This window comes from Pseudorca crassidens, chromosome 3 (genome assembly GCF_039906515.1).
Source record: "Pseudorca crassidens isolate mPseCra1 chromosome 3, mPseCra1.hap1, whole genome shotgun sequence".
Taxonomy (NCBI): domain Eukaryota; kingdom Metazoa; phylum Chordata; class Mammalia; order Artiodactyla; family Delphinidae; genus Pseudorca; species Pseudorca crassidens.
This window is the reverse complement of record NC_090298.1, coordinates 126,417,983-126,437,122: the sequence shown is the minus strand read 5'-3', so window position 1 is coordinate 126,437,122 and position 19,140 is coordinate 126,417,983. Positions and strand designations below refer to the sequence as shown.

General features: G+C 56.8%; 2 protein-coding genes across 4 annotated transcripts in view; both read left to right on the top strand.

The window, feature by feature from the left end:
- The first annotated feature begins 309 nt into the window (after positions 1 to 309).
- On the top strand, positions 310 to 13,856 carry ARSI (arylsulfatase family member I). 2 transcript variants are annotated; one of them, XM_067732253.1, is made up of 3 exons: positions 310 to 1,242; positions 5,524 to 6,785; positions 13,451 to 13,856. In XM_067732253.1, the coding sequence occupies exons 1-3, from the start codon at positions 926 to 928 to the stop codon at positions 13,609 to 13,611; spliced, it is 1,740 nt and encodes a 579-aa protein (XP_067588354.1). In that variant the 5' UTR covers positions 310 to 925; the 3' UTR covers positions 13,612 to 13,856. The 2 variants fall into 2 exon arrangements, with proteins under 2 accessions (XP_067588354.1, XP_067588353.1); XM_067732252.1 differs by lacking the exon at positions 13,451 to 13,856 and having other exon boundaries at positions 312 to 1,242; positions 5,524 to 7,749.
- A 259-nt stretch (positions 13,857 to 14,115) lies between these two features.
- Positions 14,116 to 19,140, top strand: part of CAMK2A (calcium/calmodulin dependent protein kinase II alpha) — a 65,458-nt gene continuing 60,433 nt past the window's right edge. For both annotated transcript variants that reach the window (XM_067732256.1, XM_067732255.1), the window contains exon 1: positions 14,116 to 14,327. In XM_067732256.1, coding sequence (XP_067588357.1) covers positions 14,266 to 14,327 — 62 coding nt within the window. In that variant the 5' untranslated portion in view covers positions 14,116 to 14,265. The remainder of the gene's footprint in view (positions 14,328 to 19,140) is intronic.

Sequence of the window (19,140 nt, the reverse complement as noted above, 5' to 3'; positions counted from 1 at the left end):
AGAGGGAAGAAGCCACCAACTTGCTCGTGATTTAGACGAGTTCCCGGCCATCTCAGGGCCTCAGTTTCACCAGCTGTAGAATGACCGGCTTGGCATAGAAAATTATGCGCCTCCCTTCCAGGACTGGCACTCAGAGAAACTAAGACTCCATGATCGAGGAATGTCCGACCGGGCCATTCCAGAGCTGTTCCATCGAATTCCGCGCAGCCCCCTCCCTCCTTTCCCCAGTCTGGGCCAGGGCGGAGGCTGGAGCCAGAGGGCCCAGCCGACCCGGGCTTCCCGCCCAGGGGCGGGGCCTCCGCTGGACGCCCCGCCCCTCTACCTGGGGTTCGGCCCCGGCAGATGTTACAACTTTTTCGCATTCTCTCCCGCGGTGTCCCCCACAGACCCGCCCAGCCCGTGCTTCCTCCCCCTTCCCCGCTGGGGTCCTGCCCACCACCCTACGGAGCCGACAGTTCTCCGGTCTCCGGGCGGGGCGAGAGGCTGGGCCAGGGGCTGGAGGGTCGGGAGGAGGAGAAAGGGAAAGCAGAGGCGAGAGAAATTAGGAGACGGGAGAAATCGAGGGCTAGAAGGAAGAGGGGAGTCAGAGGATGGTGGAGAGCACTTTTTGGAAGCCGCCACACCAAGTCTCAGGCTGGCCTGGCTGAACTGGGGGAGAGGGAGCACGGGCGGCGCAGAGCTGGCGCTCAGGCAGCGGGAGGCAGCTCGGCGCGGGCCTGACCTCCCCAGAGCGCCCCGCTGCGGCCGCGCAGGTCCGGCCTCATAGTCCAGACAGTCGCGGACTGGCCGCTGGGCCTCCCCTGGGGACGCTGAGCGCTCTCGCGGTGTCCGGGCGGGCTGGCCGGAGGGCGTGCGGGCCGTGCGCCCTGGGCGCGCGAGGCGGTGAGGCCCTGGGAGCGCTGCGCGCCGGGACGCACGGGCCGGCATGGCGATGCACGCCCTCACCGGCTTCTCTCTGGTCAGCCTGCTCAGCTTCGGCTACCTGTCCTGGGACTGGGCCAAGCCGAGCCTAGTGGCTGACGCGCCCGCGGAGGCCGGCGATCAGCCCTCGGCCGCTCCACGCCAGCCTCCCCACATCATCTTCATCCTCACCGACGACCAGGGCTACCACGACGTGGGCTACCATGGCTCAGATATCGAAACCCCTACGTTGGACCGGCTGGCAGCCGAGGGTGTCAAGTTGGAGAATTATTATATCCAGCCCATCTGCACGCCTTCGCGGAGCCAACTTCTCACGGGCAGGTAGGCATGGCCCAAGCCACTGATGCTGGTGGTTCAAGCCCCAAATAAACCCAACTGTAGGTTTCACTTGTACCGACATTAACCCAACCGGGAAGCTCGGGCTCACAGCCAGTTCTGTCCCCAATTGGCTGTGATCATTTGTAAGTCCTTTGCCCTTCATGGGCCTCAGTTTCCCTACTGTACGCTGAATGGGTTGGATCATCTTTGGGGTCTTCTCCCCCTGATGTTCTAGGACATTCAAACTCCACGCCATGTGAAGGAGACATCTGGTCATCTCTTTGTTAGAGGGACATGGCAGCCTCTGACACTTAGCGTTGAGTGCTGCTTCAATTTACACACCCTGAGACTCTGAGCAAATCACTTAACTCCTCCAAGCCTCAGTTTTCTTGTCCATAAAATGGGGTGAACAGTTTTAAATCTTGGAAAGGAGTGGTGAGGATGAAACCAGTTGCATATAGCCTGCTTGGCTATCAATAAATGGCAGCCTCTATGTCACTGGAGGGATTAGGGTCCCCAAATTGTTTGATGACAACATTAGGAGGAAGCCAAGGAGTTGATAGGTGGAGGAGAAAGACACACACAGGATGCAGTGACCTGTGTAGCCTTAGGCTAGTCACTTCATTTCTCAAAGCCTCTGTTTTTTCATCTGCAAAATCCTCCCAAGTTGGCTGGGGGCCCCAAGGAGACGTGCTGCTTTCTCCATAAGGAGTTGTCCACAGGCAAGGTGGTAGGATTACAGGATTAAAAGAGCAGGGAAACAGGAGGCGTGTGTGTGTGTGTGTGTGTGTGTGTGTGTGTGTGTGTAGAAGGCAAAACGCTGGCCACTTAGGAGAAAATCCTTTGGCACGGCTGAAGCTAATCCTTGGATGGGGCATGCTTTCTCCCAAGTTCTACCCAAAAGCCTCTAGTGTGATCTCAGAAACCAGAGCCATAGTCTCCCTGTTTCCTGGATGGGAGAAGCTGAGGCACAGAATCAGGGAGGGCCAAACTCGACGCCTGTGCCAAACATCGGGGTCTGTAGGAGAGAGGACTGAGAGGCCAGGTGCTTTAGAGGGGCCCTGGAGCTGGGAGTCAAAAGGGATGCCTTTTCTTTCTTCCGTCTGCTGCTCAGCATTGAGCTCTAGGAACTGGGAAAGAGAACAGGAAAGAGGAAGGGACACCAGTGTAAGTGCTGAGGGTTGGGGGCTGATGGTAAAGACCAAGTGTTGACCAGCCTCCAGAAGAGGGAGGAGGAATCTGCATTCCTGAGAGCTGTGCACATGTTTGCATTTCTCTCCGAGAGATGACTTTTGGTTTAAGCAGGGGAATGAACAGCATGCAGGGCAGTGTTCCAGCCCCCCCAGCACTTCCCCACCCCCCCGGATCTGCAAAGTTAGCTGAGCGTGGCTGGGCAGCGTCTGCCCTCCGCCCCCTGCAGCTGGCCCCATCTGACTGATGCTGACTACTCTCATTAGTGTTTGTTAGTGCGTCCAGTTGTGTTTGGTAAAGCTGGAGAGACCGTTTCCTGCATTACTCACTTGCAGACAGGCTGTGGTGACTTAGCTGGCCCACTCACTTTATGAACCAATGTTCATGGCGCCCAGCCCCTATGAAGAGAGGCTCGCTGTGACTCAGGGGCCTAGGGTACTTCCTGTATCAAATCTAATCGTTCATTAGCTTGACTGAGGTCTGCAGAGGCCACGTCACTGAGAGATTTTGAGCATGAGTCTCAGAGACCTGAGCTCAAGGCTCAGCTCCACTGCTTGCCAGCTGTCTGAACTTGGGCCCGTTGCTGCACTTTTGGGAGTCTCAGTTTTGTCACCTGTAGAATGGAGCTAATAGCAGTCTTCACTGTAGGTTTCTTATGCAAGGTAAGTGAAATAGTGTGTGCGGCATATAGTGTTAAAAATGGCAGTAGTGGGTCTTCCCTGGTGGCGCAGTGGTTAAGAATCCGCCTGCCGATGCAGGGGACACGGGTTCGAGCCGTGGTCCGGGAAGATTCCACAACTAAGCCCATGCGCCACAACTACTGTGCCTGCGCTCTAGAGCCCATGAGCCACAACTACTGAGCCCGTGTGCCACAACTACTGAGGCCCTCCCACCTAGGGCCTGTGCTCCGCAACAAGAGAAGCCACTGCAATGAGAAGCCCGTGCACCGCAACAAAGAGTAGCCCCCGCTCGCCATAACTAGAGAAAGCCCATGTGCAGCAAAGAAGACCCAACGCAGCCATAAATAAATAAATAAATAAATAAATGGCAGTAGTAGCTAATGATAGCTAACAACCAAAACAGCTTTTTTTTTTTGCAGTCACTTTTGGAGAGGGGCACAATTCAACTCACCCCAGCAGTGAAGCAACGGGGCCAACAGGCTCCAACTTTTTTTTTTTTAATTTATTTTATTATTTTATTTTTTGGCTGCGTTGGGTCTTCGTTGCTGCGCGCGGGCTTTCTCTGGTTGCGGCGAGCGAGGGCTACTCTTCGTTGCAGTGCGCGGGCTTCTCACTGTGGTGGCTTCCCTTGTTGCGGAGCACAGGTTCTAGGCGCGGGGTCTTCGGTAGTTGTGGCGCGGGGGCTTCAGTAGCTGTGGCTCGTGGGCTCTAGAGCACAGGCTCAGTAGTTGTGGCGCACGGGCTTCGTTGCCCCGCGGCATGTGGGATCTTCCTGGACCAGAGCTCAAACCCATGTCCCCTGCGTTGGCAGGCGGATTCTTAACCACTGTGCCACCAGGGAAGCCCAGCAAAACAGCTTTAAAATAAGGAAACCAAAACAGAAAAACCCATCCCAGTGCCTGGCTTAAAGTTGTCAGGAATTTAGGTCTGGGCTTGACTCTGATGCCCAGGAGTGAGAAAAACGTGTGGGGTTCTAATACACGTGTGAAGTTCCAGGCTTCTTATTTAGTTTGGGACTTGTAAGACTTGAGTAAAGGCAAGACACCCTAAGCAGATCACATGGGTGCCTTGACCACAGAAGGAAAGGGATATGAATGAATAAACGAGGAATGCAGAGTCCTGCTAACCATTTGCTCCTGCCTCAGGGTGTTAGCCTGTGTGAGTGACCTGGATCTAGGGGCCACATAAACTTGTGGGCAGACACATGAGAACTGGTCTCATAAAATTTGGGAACTGGAAAGTTTTTAGAGGTGTCCCATTCCAACCAACTCACTCCTACACATGACAAACTGAGGCCTCAGTGGGGGAAGAGAAGTGGCAGCCTAGTTTGCCAGAAGAGGGTCTGTGCTTGGACTCTGATTGGATTTATGTTCAAGTCCTGGCTCTGCTCCTGACCACTGAGTGACCTTGGGCAAGGTCTTTCCCCTCCTCTGGACCTTAGTTTCTTTTTAAGTTGAGGTGAATAAACTAGAAAATGACTTGGGTCCCTTCTGGCTCTAAAATCCTTTGAGGGCCATTCTTCATTCATTCATTTCGTAATTGAGTGTCCTTGAAACATCACCTGAATGCTAGGAATGCAAGGATGAGTAAGGGACAGTCTCATTAAATATCATTGGGCCCAAGAGCATGTACAGATGACTGAGTAGAATCCTACGGCCAAGTTGGACCAATGAAGATTTGTACTAAATGCTGTGGGAACCCAGAAGCAAAAGTGACTCATTCTTTGAGTGAGAAACTTTACAGTGAGGGTAGCATTTGGGCTGGGCGTTTAAGAGTGAATAGGAGTTTTCTTGGGAGTGTAAGACTTGCTCTGGGCCCCATGGCAAGTTAGTGGCTTAGAGTGTAGGGACTCTGAAACCTGGAGTCAGACTGCTGGGGATACAAATCCCAACTCCAGTTACTAATTGTGTGAATCACTGGACAAATGACTTAATTTACTGAGCCTCAGTTTTCTTATTTGGGAGACGGGAATAATAATAACGATAGACACCCCCTAGGTTACGGTGAGGATTTAGTGAGATAATTCCTATAAAGGGCTTGGCACAATGCTGAGCATACAGCAAGTGCTTGGTGTCAGCTTTTATTATTGTTGTTATGATTAGCCCGGGTTCAACTCTTAACTCCCCAACTTCCTAGCTGTGTGATACTGCACGGGTGGCTTAACCATTCTGAGCTTTTTCCTCCTCATCTGTGAGATGACAATGAGACCTGCTTCAGCTGATCTTGAGGATTCAATGAGATAATGCATTTGAAGTGCTTGGCACATTTGATAACACCTGTTGGTTACTGTTACTTTGCTTACTGGTAGCGCTTGGATCAGAGCCTACCTCAGGGTGAGTGTTGGGGGTTGGGTGGCCAGAGCAGTGGTTTCTGGCTCACTGGTGCCTTCTGTGTCCTCCCCTCTTCCCACCAGATACCAGATCCATACAGGACTGCAGCATTCCATCATCCGCCCTCGGCAGCCCAACTGCCTGCCCCTGGACCAGGTAACACTGCCCCAGAAGCTGCAGGAGCTGGGTTACTCTACCCACATGGTGGGCAAGTGGCACCTGGGCTTCTACCGGAAGGAGTGCCTGCCCACCCGCCGGGGCTTTGACACCTTTCTGGGCTCTCTCACAGGCAACGTGGACTACTACACCTATGACAACTGCGACGGCCCGGGGGTGTGCGGCTTTGACCTGCACGAGGGCGAGAGCGTGGCCTGGGGGCTCAGCGGCCAGTACTCCACTCTGCTCTATGCCCAGCGCGTCAGCCACATCCTAGCCAGCCACAGCCCCCGGCGGCCTCTCTTCCTCTATGTGGCCTTCCAGGCGGTCCACACACCCCTGCAGTCCCCTCGCGAGTACCTGTACCGCTACCGCACCATGGGCAACGTGGCCCGGCGGAAGTATGCGGCCATGGTGACCTGCATGGATGAGGCCGTGCGCAATATCACCTGGGCCCTCAAGCGCTATGGTTTCTACGACAACAGTGTCATCATCTTCTCCAGTGACAATGGTGGCCAGACCTTCTCGGGGGGCAGCAACTGGCCACTGCGAGGACGCAAGGGCACTTACTGGGAAGGGGGCGTGCGGGGCCTGGGCTTCGTCCACAGCCCCCTGCTCAAGCGAAAGCGATGGACAAGCCGAGCACTGGTGCACATCACTGACTGGTACCCGACCCTGGTGGGTCTGGCGGGTGGCACCGCCTCGGCAGCCGACGGGCTGGACGGCTATGATGTGTGGCCAGCCATCAGCGAGGGCCGGGCCTCGCCACGCACGGAGATCCTGCACAACATTGACCCACTCTACAACCACGCCCGGCATGGCTCCCTGGAGGGTGGCTTCGGCATCTGGAACACTGCCGTGCAGGCCGCCATCCGTGTGGGCGAGTGGAAGCTGCTGACGGGAGACCCGGGCTACGGCGACTGGATCCCACCCCAGACGCTGGCTGCCTTCCCCGGCAGCTGGTGGAACCTGGAGCGGATGGCCAGTGCCCGCCAGGCTGTGTGGCTCTTCAACATCAGTGCTGACCCCTACGAACGGGAGGACCTCGCTGGCCAGCGGCCGGATGTGGTCCGAGCCCTGCTGGCCCGCTTGGCGGACTATAACCGCACAGCCATCCCTGTGCGCTACCCAGCTGAGAATCCCCGAGCCCATCCTGACTTTAATGGGGGTGCTTGGGGGCCCTGGGCCAGTGATGAGGAAGAAGATGAAGAAGAGGAGGAAAGCAGGGCTCGAAGCCTTTCCCGAGGGCACCGTAAGAAAAAATGCAAGATTTGCAAGCTGCGATCCTTTTTCCGTAAACTCAACACCAGACTGATGTCCCACCGGATCTGATGGGGGGAGGTGAGGTCCTTCCCCGCGCAAGCCTGGCCCTGGTCCTCACCAGCGAGGGGCCCCAGGTCAAGTCCTCGTCTGCAGGGAAATGGAGGGCGTCGAGCCCCTCAGTTGAAGGGTGGGGAGCTTGGTTTAGGACTCGGGAGAGAATCAACTAGACTGGGATCCCTGGGTCCCAGTCCCACCTCTCCGTTGACTTGCTCTGTGACCTCGAGTGACCTGCATGAGCTCTCTGGGCCTCAGTTTCCTCATCTGGAGAATGAGCTCTAAGAGCTTTGTCGCTCTGTGGTGTGGACCTGGTGCCTGGGACTGTGGTGGGGCTCCCATCAACTTTGTCACCTCCTAGCGCACTTAAGGCCTTGCTCTTGAACCCTGGACCTCTGTGGTACTTCTTGGGTGAGGGACCACCTGGAGGCAGCTCCAGGCCTGGACCCCAGCCGAGGCGTGGTGATGTGGCTGCTCTCTGAAGGGACCCGGGGGTGACCTTCCTGGATCTTCATGTGGCCTGGGCTAGTCCTGGGAACAGACTCGTGGTGGGAGCAGTGGTGGTGAGCTCGTCTTCCTGGGAGGGAAGGGAAGGACTGGTCATGGCTATTAGCTCCTGCAGGATCAAGCTATGAAAAGAGCCGTGCACCCATACTCAGGACATCTGGGTTCTACTCTGACCTTCGGCCCAGTCTTTTTCCCCTGGGCCTCGATTTCCCCACCTGCAATGGGAGTGCTAGCCCTGGCTCTGCCTACCTCACAGGCCTGTAGAGGACTGGCCGAGGTAATGGTTGTGGAGGAACCCGTGAACTTGATTAAAGCGCAGTAACACGGAAGCGAGGGCTGCAGTGCGGTTGCGAGCTCATGTGGGTGTGTGCACGTGCGTCCTGGGCCAGGCGTGAGCTCACTGTTGGTCCAGGGAATGGGAGAGGAGGTGGGCGCCTTGGGCAGGGGCAGAACGTATGGGACTTGGTCCCAGAGCCACTGTGGGGCCTCGGCAAATCTCAGGCCCGCTCCGGGCCTCACTGTCCCTGTGTACAGTGGACAAGCTGAGAGCCCTCCCCCTAGGTGTTCTGGGCGCCCCTAGGTGTGTGAGTGTTGGGGGACACGGGCTGGGCGGTGGGAAGAAGAGGCATGGGGGTCTCGGGGCTCGCTGGCTGTGTAGCGGGCCTCTATCCGCACACTGCGTTCTGCATATCTCCCTTCAGCTTCCAGTCGGTGCAGCGTGTGTAGGCGAAAGCCCTGCTGTGAATTTTGAAAATAGTTATTTTTGTCTCTGGCAAAGGAGGCCTGTTAGGACTCGTCAGCATGTGGATGAGCGGGACGGGTGGGGTGGGTGCGGTGCAGTGAGGGGGCTTCGAGAATTGGTTACAGAGCTGCATCCCTCCTGCAGAGGTTGCTGAGCCCAGGAGGGAGGGGCCGGCCTGGGGCTGCGGGGTGGAGGTGACCGTCCATGTCCTGGGGCCCTTCCTCCCGGCCCTGCTCTCTTTACCTCTTATGGCCTCCCCCCAACTGGAACCCTTCTCTGTCTCCAGGATGTTGATGCCTGGGTCATGATGGGGCAGGGGCAGGACCAGCTGGGGCCTCCGGGTTCCGGCCACCCTCAGTTCTTCTGGCTGCTCTGGAGGGAAACTCTGAAGTCCCAGGTCTGGCATACCCCAGGGATGGGTTATCCATGGTCTGCGCATGACCCAGGATATTCCAGCTCTGCCGGGTCCTTGTCCCAGCTGCGTGGGCTGGCCCTTCCAGAGTGGCTTGGATTCAGGGCTCCCCTGCCGCTCCAGGCTTACACCAGTTGAGTGGAGGCCTCTCCCGTGTGTGCTGAGTTGGCCCTGCCCAAGGTGGCCCAGCCTCCAGCTCCAGCCCTGCTTCTCTTCCTGGGTCTCTGCCTTTTGGGGCCACAAGTGCAGGACCATAAAAGGCCAATTTCCGCTCTTCCCTAGGCACCAAGGCCTACCCCCTGGGGCCAATCTGGCCCCCAACATGGAGAGTCCAGCTGGGGCTGGGGGCTAGGGGCTGGTGCCTGCTCCCCATGCCCTGAGAAGGAGGCTTGATCTTGTCTTAAACCCAGCCTAGAGCTCATCTGCCTGAGTCCTGCCTAACCCAGAACCCAGCTAACAGCCCAGGAGCCCCACTCAAGCTTCAGTCTGTAACCCCGTCCACAGCCCAGCAGTCCCCAAGCCTGCCTAACTGGGGCACCGGCAGCTGTCCGGGGCCTGGGATTCGTTGCCCAGGATGAGGGGCAACTCAGGGCTCAGGGCGTGGTGACGAGAGGCTCAGCCTGCTTGCTGTGGCGTCTGCTCTGCCCAGCAATCAGCATGGCCCCCGCCCCCCTTCTTCCCACCCCCTCTGGCTCCTGCCTTCCCCCCAGCCAGGGCACCTGGGTCTGGACTCTGTGTCAGGCCCTTGAATGGCATCTCCAGGCAGATGCTTGCACCGCCTATGGTGAGGAGGGATGGAAGGAAGGGCAGGCCAGAGGCAGCTCTGGCCCCTTAGGGGAGTGGAGCCTGGAGATGCCAGACAGGCCCCCTCTTTCCCCCTTGGCTGATCTGCCAGCCAGATAGGTTAGAGCCAGGGGCGGCCCTGTCGGAGTTGGGCCCTGTCTGTGGGGCCCTGGGCAGGGATGACCAGTCCCCTAGGAGCCAGGAGAGAGCCCTAACCTGGCTGGAGGAGCAGGACTCTGGGCCCCACCCTGGGCCTTGGCACTATTTCCTCTTCTTGGTTGGTGCCTTTGGGTACCTTGGGACCTAGGCAAGTAGCCCCAAGTGCAGGAAAGAGCGGGGCAGGGAGGGGAAGGGAAGGAGCGCTGCTCGGGGAGTCAAGCATTCCGGCTTGTCATCCTGACTGCCCCGGACTTGTGCGACTGCAGGAGGGCAGCTTCCTCTCTCTGGGCCTCAGTCCCCTGTCTGTAAGGGGCCTGGGCCAAGTGGAGTCCAAGGAACACAGGGTAGGGTGCTGCAGTCAAACAAACCTTATATTGGTTAAGTCCCGCCACATCTCTGCAAAACGGGAGATGATTGTACCTCTCTCACGGACATTTGTTATGAGGTATAAATAGTGCAATATGTAAAGTGCTTAGCACAGGGCTTGGCTCTGAAGTGGAAAGAACTATTTTTCACGTCCTTGGAGTCAGTGAAGGAACATCTTGTCTTTACATTTCTCAGGAAGGAATGGAGGCCCCGCTGGGAAAAAGACCTGCCGTCTTTTTACACACTGACAGCCAATGGCAGGACTTGAACTTGGGTCCTTGAGCTGAAGATTGTGCTGTGCAGACATGGGCCCAGTAGCTGTGGTTCTCTGTCCCTTGGCTCCCTGTGTCCCTCTCCCCTGCAAGGAGTGCCACGTATGTGGGCCACCTCAGGGGACTGAGCTGCTCCCTGACCCCTGGCTCCTCTCCCTTCTGAGTGCGAGGCTGGCATGACTTACTGCAAGTAATGAACCAAATCACTCTCCACCTAGACCCTCTGCAGAATCATTTCTCTCTTGGCCCACTTTCCACCGATTCTGCCCCCATGCTCACTGCCCTTAATGGGACAGGCCTCGTGGGGACCGCGCAGATGGCACGTGTTCTGTGGTGCCTACCCAGACCCTGCAGGACCCTGAGGCACTCGGGCGTGTGTGTGTGAGCACACGTAGAGGCTGTGCAAGGTGGGATTTGAGTCGGGTGTCACCCCCTGCTGTGGCCCAGGAGCTTGGCCCTGGTCCCCGTTTGTCCCTCTCCAGCTCCATGGGGTACAGCCTGTGTTCCGGTTCCCTGTCCTAGCGTGTCAGAGCCAAGCTCAGTGCCCTCCAGGGCTCCCGCCCCTGGCCACCAGCAAGTGGCAGGCAGGCCTGCTCTTGAGTACGGCACGCAAGTTGCAGCTGGGGGCACACGTGCTGGCTCTCCTGCTGCCACATCCCTGGGAAGTGGGGAGTCTGGCAGAAACAGTCCCCCTGCTGCAATCAGCAGCTCGTGCTCTTGGCGCCACCGAGGCAGGGCTGGCTCCTTGCTGCCCGCTACCACCGGGCACAGCTGCCAGCTTCTCGGGCTCAGGGGAGGCAGTGAATTAGCGGTTGTGCCTCCTTGGCAGGGCAACAGTTACAGTCAGGCTGGGGGTGCCTGTCTGAGGCAGTGCCCACACCCCTGTGCTAGGCTCTCGAAGGTTCGGAGGGGTGTGTGTGTGTCTGTGTGTGTGTGTGTGTGTGTGTGTGTATAAGAGAGTTGCCAAGGAGACCTTTTCCTCTTCTCCCTTCTCTTCCTCCCTCTCCATCCTCTCCGGGCATCTCGACACCATCAGGATCCTACAGCCTGGGTCCTGCCCATCCCCCCAGGACCGTGTGCACAGGATCCAGGCCAGCACCGGAAGGGAGAGAAGGATGACTGAGATTGAGAGAAGGAGAGGAGGGGAGATAGAAACAAGAAAGGGGATGAAAAGGAATAGGAAGGATAGGGACACCTGAGGAGGAAGAGCTCAAGGGAAGGAAAGGAGGGGTGAGGAGAGGGGAGAGGATCAGGCCAGCTCCAGGCCAAGCAGAACTATCACCTCCTTTATTCAGAACATTAGATTCCCATTAATACAGCCTCAGGGCACAGTTGCCTTTTGTCTTATTTGTTAATTTCTAAAGCACCATTAGGTTGACACCTGACAAGCTGAGGCCTTGTGACCCCTGCCTTGTAGCCCCAATCCCTTGTTCTGTGGGAATTCTGCAAACCAGGCCAGGGCAAGGTGATGTTCAAACCATGAGCTCAACTCCAGTGGGGACTCAGAGAATGGTACCCGAAGTGCTGGGACTTGAAGATAGTGATGTGTACTTGCATGCTTCAGAGAGAGCAGTGTGAAGACGGAGGGACTTTTCAGTCCCTTAATAAGAATAATTTCCCATCTATTGAGCATTTACAGTGTGTCAGACACGGTGCTCATCTCATTTAATCCTGAGAACAGCCCTGGAGCTAGGGAATGTTTTACTCTATTTTGCTGATTAAGAAATTGAGACACAGGGAAGCTAGGATACCCATCCCAAATCACACAGCCTATAGGTCATGGAGTCACTCTAACCACTGCAGAACGCTGCCTCTTCTCTCCTCTGGGCAATGATGCAAGTGGTGACTGAGGACTGTTCCAGTGCTTTCGTGTGTGGTAGCCATCCCCTCCTGGCGACAGGCTAGAGGGTCTGGGACACGGAGGTGGCGGTGCAGCCCTTCCTCCAGTTGTGTGCATTCGCCTCTGGCCTCTAGCGGTATTCTGTGCCCTGCCCACTGCCCACCGGCTGTGCGGCCCCCCGAGCAAAGGCCTCTCTTCTCTGCCTCTGAATTGCAACGTTGGCGGCAGAAGCAGGAAGCATATTGTGCGCAGAAACAAAACTGAGTGGTTTTTCCTTTTTGTGAAGGTGGTAATGGTGCAATTAGTGGCTAAGCCATTACTCCCTCCTCCCTGGCTCTCCTCCCCTCCTTCCCCTCTGCCTCCCTCCTATTTCTCTCCTGGGAAGAAATGGCTGCATCAGAGTCAACTCCATCATTCTCTCCCACTCCCAGCTCTCAGGAAGAGGGGCAGAACTGTGGGGGGGGGGTGTACCCAGATTTCTCCAGGGGCTCCTGGACCTAGGGTAGTGAGTCAGGGATCTGCTGGGGTTGGGGATGACCAACAAGCAGACAATGTGTCCAGCAAGTGAGGTGACCGGTAAGGCAATTTGGAGGTTCAGAATGGGTGGGTTAGAAACCCAGAGGGTTTGGATCCTGGATCCTTTTATCCTGTGCTCATTGTGGGCAAGTGCTGGCATGAGACCTCAGCCTGGTGGGCTGTGAAGTGAGCTTGAATGGAGGAGGTGGGTGTGAGGGTCTGAGATTCTGAGTTCAAGCTAGAGCGATGGGGGTGGTCATGGTCTCACTTTAGACCTTCCTTCTCCTCTTCTAGAAACTAAAAAGAGGCCTCACAGTTACATACTCCCCAAAGGCCTCTACAGCCCTCAGCCTGTTCTATCTTCACAGCCTTCCTCTGCAGTGGCAACTTTGTTCTGTTTTGTAGCAAAGGAGCTAGAGGCTCAGAGAGGGGCTGTGACTTTCTCAGCGTCACACAGTTAATATATGTTAGGACTGGAATTGAATTCAGATCTTTAAACGCCAGTCCTTTTCCTTCTTAACCCCCCGGGCCTTGGGGTGAGATCTTGGGGCCATAGATATGGTTATTGCCCTGAAGAGCTGAAGTTGGCCAGGAAAGTGCCCACAAAATTTGGGAATGAGGATTTTAGGGCAGGTCCACGGCCACTCCCCTCCAAGCCAGGCCATGCTCCCCTCCCCACTGCCGCCTCCACCTCTTTCACCTTGACTTGAAGCACAAGCAGAAACTGGGACATGAGCCCCAGGAGATCAGATCTCCATGGCCCCTCTGGCGGCCTGGGGTAACGGAGTGGTTATGGAAGAGACCTCAGGAGGGGACCAATTGTCATGGCTGAGAGGGGTTGGGGTGAGCAGGCAGCCAGGGATATTCCCTCCAGAATCCTGGTAGCTTCTGTGCACTTCCCCCTAGCTAGGGTCCCAGTGTGATGGACAAGGTGGCAAAGAACAGAGAGAGAAAGAGAGAGAGAGAGAGAGCAAAATAAAGACAGAGGAAGAGGCAAAAAAAAAAAAAAAAATTAGAGGGGAGCAGAGAGATAGTTACAGAGGTTACGGTGATCCACTGAGAGAGAGAGATCCCAATGAATTAGCCATCGTTTCCCTGTAAACCTTAGAACCTGGCTGTTGCCAGGGCAACGGGGCAATACCTGTCTCTCCAGAGGAGATGAAGTTGCCAGGGTAACTGCATCCTGTCTTTCCGGGGGACCATCCCAGAATGTGGCACCCACCAGCCGTTACCATGGCAACTGCCTTTTTGCCCCATTTAATCCCATCTTGTCTGTTACAAGGGCCCCACAGTTGGAAGTGGGGGAGGTGGGAAGATTGAAGATTACTTGTGGACTAAGTTTGTTCTCCTTCCCCTCCTCCAACCCCTCCCTTGGTCCATCACCTCGGGGGTGCTGGGTCCGCCCACCCCCGGGTCCACACAGGCCTGCAGTACTGTGTGCAGTAGGGCCAGGGCGCCAGGGAGCAGGTTTTGAAGTGGAAGGCAGGCAGGTGTTGGGGAGGCAGTTACCGGGGCAACGGGAACAGGGCGTTTCGGAGGTGGTTGCCATGGGGACCTGAATGCTGACGAAGACTCGCGAGGCTGTGAGCAGCCACAGTGCTCTGCTCAGAAGCCCCGGGCTCGTCAGTCAAGCCGGTTCTCAGTTTGCACTTGGCAGCACGGGCAGGCGAGTGGCCCCTAGTTCCGGGAACAGAGCAGCGGCATCCCAGTCCTGGTCCTCCAGCCCCAAGCCTCGCCTGCCCACCCAGCGCCAGGATGGCCACCATCACCTGCACCCGCTTCACGGAAGAGTACCAGCTCTTCGAGGAACTGGGAAAGTGAGTTGCACCTCAGAGAGTCCTGGAGGGCTCAGGGAGTCAGTGTCACGGGTGGGGGTGTGCACCTGCAGTGCTTCCAGTGCACACACAGGGAGGAAGGCTGCATGTGTTTGGGGGCACTTGTACGTGCAGAGTGCCTAGAGCCAGGTGCGGGCATGTTTGCCAAGATGAGCCAAGGCCAGCCCGGCGAGTGTGTGCATAGAGGTGAAGGGTTGACAGTGCATGGCAGTGTCTGTGCGTGTACACACACACACACATACACACACAAATGCACATGACCTGGGCACACACAGATTCTTAGAAACAGGATTAAAAAGGGATCTTCCCAGTCAGCTGAGTCTAAGGCTGGAATCCCCTGTTGAGTTTCTCTTGAGGTGGCCATCTCCCTCAACTTGGTTACTTCTGGTGACAGAGAGCTCACCACCTCCCAGGTAGTTCCTCCTGCCTTTAGGCACCTACAGCAGCTGTGCAGAGTGGCCAACTTCTCCCTGTAAGCACATCCCCTCCCCACCTCCCCCCTGCCAGCTCCTGCCAGGGGTGAGGGCAACGATACAGCAGGGGTTAATAACGGAGCCACTGGTGAGGCTTCCTAGGTGTTGGGAGGAGGGGAGGGGATGAGGGGAGGGACAATCAGGCGAGCAGTGGGGGGACACTGCTGTTGCAGGGGCTAGTGATGTGAGGGTGCACGAGCTCTGGTCTCTTGGCAAAGTTGTCCAGCCCCAGAGCTCGTTTCCTGCCTCTGATGACTGGTGTAGAGAGAAGGGTGGGAGGATGTGGGGGGTGGAGAGCCCTTTGGGGTAGACCGATAGATTGTGGAGTGTCAGGGAAGCGTTCCCGGATGCCGCCAGCTAAGTCTGGATCCATGGTAGGGGTACGGTGTAGAGGCAGAGTTTTCCCCGTGGGCAGAGCAGCTCCAGTGCCCTGGGTGGTCCCCACTGTAGCAGCAGGAGTGCAGGGGAGAGGGGCCTTGTGAGCAGGTATGTGCTGCTGTGAGGTCTGGATGTGCACACACAGGGGTGTGCTTTGTTGTGTGTTGCTGCGTGAGGACTGACTCTGGGGTACACTTGCATGCACTGAAAAGGTGTGCATGTGTTCACATGTGTGTGTACCGGAAGGGAGGTGCTGGTGTGTGCTTCATGTGTAAGGCCTAGAAATGCAAGTGTGCCCTGCAGGGGTGGGTGGATGCAAGTGGCACAAGCAGGTCCATTGGCTGGTTTGCAGGGGAAGGAAGGTGTGTACATGCGTCACTGTGTGTACACATGTATGGCCAGTCAGAGCTGTATGCACATCAGCTGTGCGTAAATATATGTCTGTGTAAGTATGCACACGTGGGACTGGGGCTCACTGGTGTTCCTGTGAGGTCTGGACCTGCACGTCTGTGAGGAACAGGGGGGCATGTCCACGGGAAGGTTTATGTGTGTGCGTGTGAGGCCTGGGCCCATGGGCTCGGGTGGGAGTGTGGGTGTTGAAGGCGTGTGTGAGCTCAGGCTGGTGTCTGCATATATGTGGGAGGTGGGCCTGTGGCTGTGTACAAGTAGGCTGCCCGCACACACACACACACACACATGCGCACACACACACACACACTCACACAGTTGCACACCAGGCTATCCTGATACCACAGGCACACACCAGCTCCCTCATACAGACACACACCCATGTGCTCACTCCTGTCTGCAGACTTCCTGTCTTTCTGAGTGTGTTTTTGTGCTGGGGACGTGGGGGGCTGGACAGCAGGAACGAAACGTTTGGGGCTGCTCTGGAGGACCGAGGCTGTCTGCTGCACTTGTGCAGGGACCCCTTCTCAGCTGGGTTCTGGCACCCACGGAACCAAGGATTCCCTGATCAGCTGGGAGCTGCCTTTCAGGGTGCGAGCAAGCCTCGGTTTCGGGAGGACTGCGTCACAGAGTGCAGTGAGATGGAGTTGAGACATGACTCAGGCGCTCAAAGTGAAAATAAAAGTGATGTTTTGCCCCAAGAGGAGATGGATATCATGCAGACTGGGTGCTGTGGGGGTGACTTGTCAGGGAGAGCCTGCGTGAGCCTTCTCAGCCCCGCTGTCTGCTGGGGCGCTTGGAGGGATTGGGGCAAGGGCAGAATTTCAGGGGACAGGGAGCCCTTTCGTGGCCATGGCAGGAAAACTGAGGGTGGCAGGCATGGCCAGGCCTAATCTGATCAATTTCAGACCTTTTCCTTCCACAACCATCAGCGCTCTTAACCTTTTTAAGGTCACATATTCCTCCAGGTATATGATGAAAGTCTAAGTCTACCTTCCCTAGAAAAACACATAAACTTACGAAATGGTCCAGGCAATGTCAGGACTTGCAGGACATCGGAAAGGCTAAGGATGGGCCTGAGGTTCAGGATGCTTGTATCGGAAAAAAAAAGGAGATGAGGCTCTACACCTCTAATGCCTGGATCTAAAAGGCCTGGGCGCATCACCGAGGAGACAGGGCTTTCATGCTCTGTATGCAGCTTCAGTCCAAGTGCCTAGTGGGACAGGAAGTGGCAGTGCCCACAAGGTCTGGACCTCACCACCCATAGCGCTGTGACCCTGGGCGGGCTATAGCACCTCTTTCCCCCCACCTGTAACCTGGAGATAAAAAAGCGCTGGGAGGATGAAATGAGATGGTTCTCAGAAAGACATAGTGACAAGCCTGGCACACTGGGATCATTGTTGCCCTCAGACGAACAGGCTGAAGCTGACCTGCCACGTCTTTACCTTTTGTCTGGGGTTTGCCCAGCTTGGCAGAGGGGGCTGGCCAAGCCCTGCCCCCCACCCCCACCCCCAGGCTGGCAGGGATATGCAACAGCTCCTGTTCTGGGGGGATAAGCAGCGAAGGTGCCTGCAGGGCCCATCCTTCAATTGGTGACCCAAGGTCCCTGTCAGCCGGGACACTGCTGTTACCACCCAGAAACCGAGCCCCCATTCTGGGAGCCCACGTCAGATCACTGGCACGGTGACTGCCTGAGGCAGCTGGGCTGGCCCTCCAAGGGGACGTGGGGGTCTTTGGACCTCCTTCTGAAGGGCCCTGGCTGCCCAGCTGGAGAGGAGGACACGTGCCTCTCGAGGGCTTCCTGGCACCCTGCCCAGTGAGGCCTGGCTCCTGCCTGCAGGCCTTTGAACAGCTCGTGGGAGGGCTGGCAGTCCCTCCCCCGCCTGGTGGGCAGCCAGTTGAGGGGGCGTTGGCTGGAATCAGGGCCCTGGGACCTCTTGATGCCACTAGACGAAGGTCGCACTGCAGCATATGATTCACGTAAGCCAGGAGCTTGATTCCAGTTTCCCTAGAGGGTTGAGGTGGGGCTGTCTCTTGGGACCCGGAGACTAGCTCACTCCCTCCTCCCTTGACCCCAATCCTCCTTCCTCCCATGGGAGAGAGAAATGGAAGCCCAGACCTTAGGAGCACAGATGCCTGTTTGGAGGCAAAAGGCAGGCTGCAACGACGCCAGCTGCAGGGTCAGCGTGGGCCCGGGCAGTGGGACCAGAGCTCCCCCGCAGACCCAGCCTTCGCCAAGACCAAGATCAGGGGAAGGGGTTGGGTTCCAAGAGGTGGAGAAGGAGGATGCCTCCACCAGCCTTTGACACACTCTGGGCTTTGGATCCCACTCCCAGGAGAGGTTAGTTAGAGAGGCAGAACTACCCTGCAGCCCGTGCAATCACTGGGGACCAGAGGCAGCTCCCTGCGCTGGGCGGGGGTCGGTGGGGGGAAGCCCAGGGTCCTGGGTGCTTAGGTTCTCTCTTGGGACACAAGCTCTAACATCTGCAAAATGTGTTTAGCAATCCCGCCCTTCCCTGGCAGAACTGTTAGGAGGATCGATGGTGTAATATTGCAGAGGGAGAAAATACATGGGCATCGATGTACTCCCCCCACCAAAGACCGGTATTGTGCTTTTATTTTGCTTCTAATAACCTCTCACCTTCACAGCATTTTGGGGCCGGTGTGACACTTCTCCACCCATTAGCTCTGAGGGAGGCAGAGAACTTACTCGCCTATCTTACAGGTGAGGAAACTGAGGCTTGAGAAGGTGGAATGACCAGTTCAGCAGACTGGTGGCAGCTCTCAGGCTTGGGTTTGGGTCTCCAGCACCCTGCGTGTGGGGGGAGGGTTGATGAGAGGGGCCGCTTCTGGTGCCCTGTCTGGGGAACACTTCCAGGGAATAGGGGTGTGGCCTTGTGGGTGAGGGAACTCTGAACTGTCACTTATATATGTCCAATCATGATTCTCCTTCTAATTTGAGGCACCACCCTGGGTGGATACCTTGTCCTTGGTGTACCTCAGCTTTACCATCTGTGAAATGGGGATCAGAACACTTCTGCAGATGCTGAAATGTGCCGTTAGAGCTGCTACCCTCTTTAGCCTCCGTCTGTGGAAGGCACCCTTGAGGAATTTCGGGCTTCCAGAACACCAGAGCTGGGAGGACCATAGACACTGTCTCTCACAAGCATCAACGGTGGAGCCAACGCCCAGGGAGAGGTGGTTTGCCCAAGGCCACAGGGAGAGGCAGAAGCAGGGTCTGGTAGGGGACCAGATGGTGTGCAGGGGCCAGAGGCCAAGGATGGGAAGTTGGGGGGCAGGTGGGAAGGGGACAGCCTTTCCTCCCTCCTCCTCCGAGCCAGCAGAGCGGAAGGCACGCACATGTTCTGGTGCATGCCGCAGGCCTCCGCCTCCACACAGCCTGAGACACACTGACACTGCCGAGCTTCCCTCCCGCCTGCCTGCCTCCCTGCACAAGCGCGCGGTGACTGCTGCCAGCACCCCTGCAGTCTTGGGCCCCGGTCCTCTCAGTGGGGTGATGGCAGAGCCTTGGAATG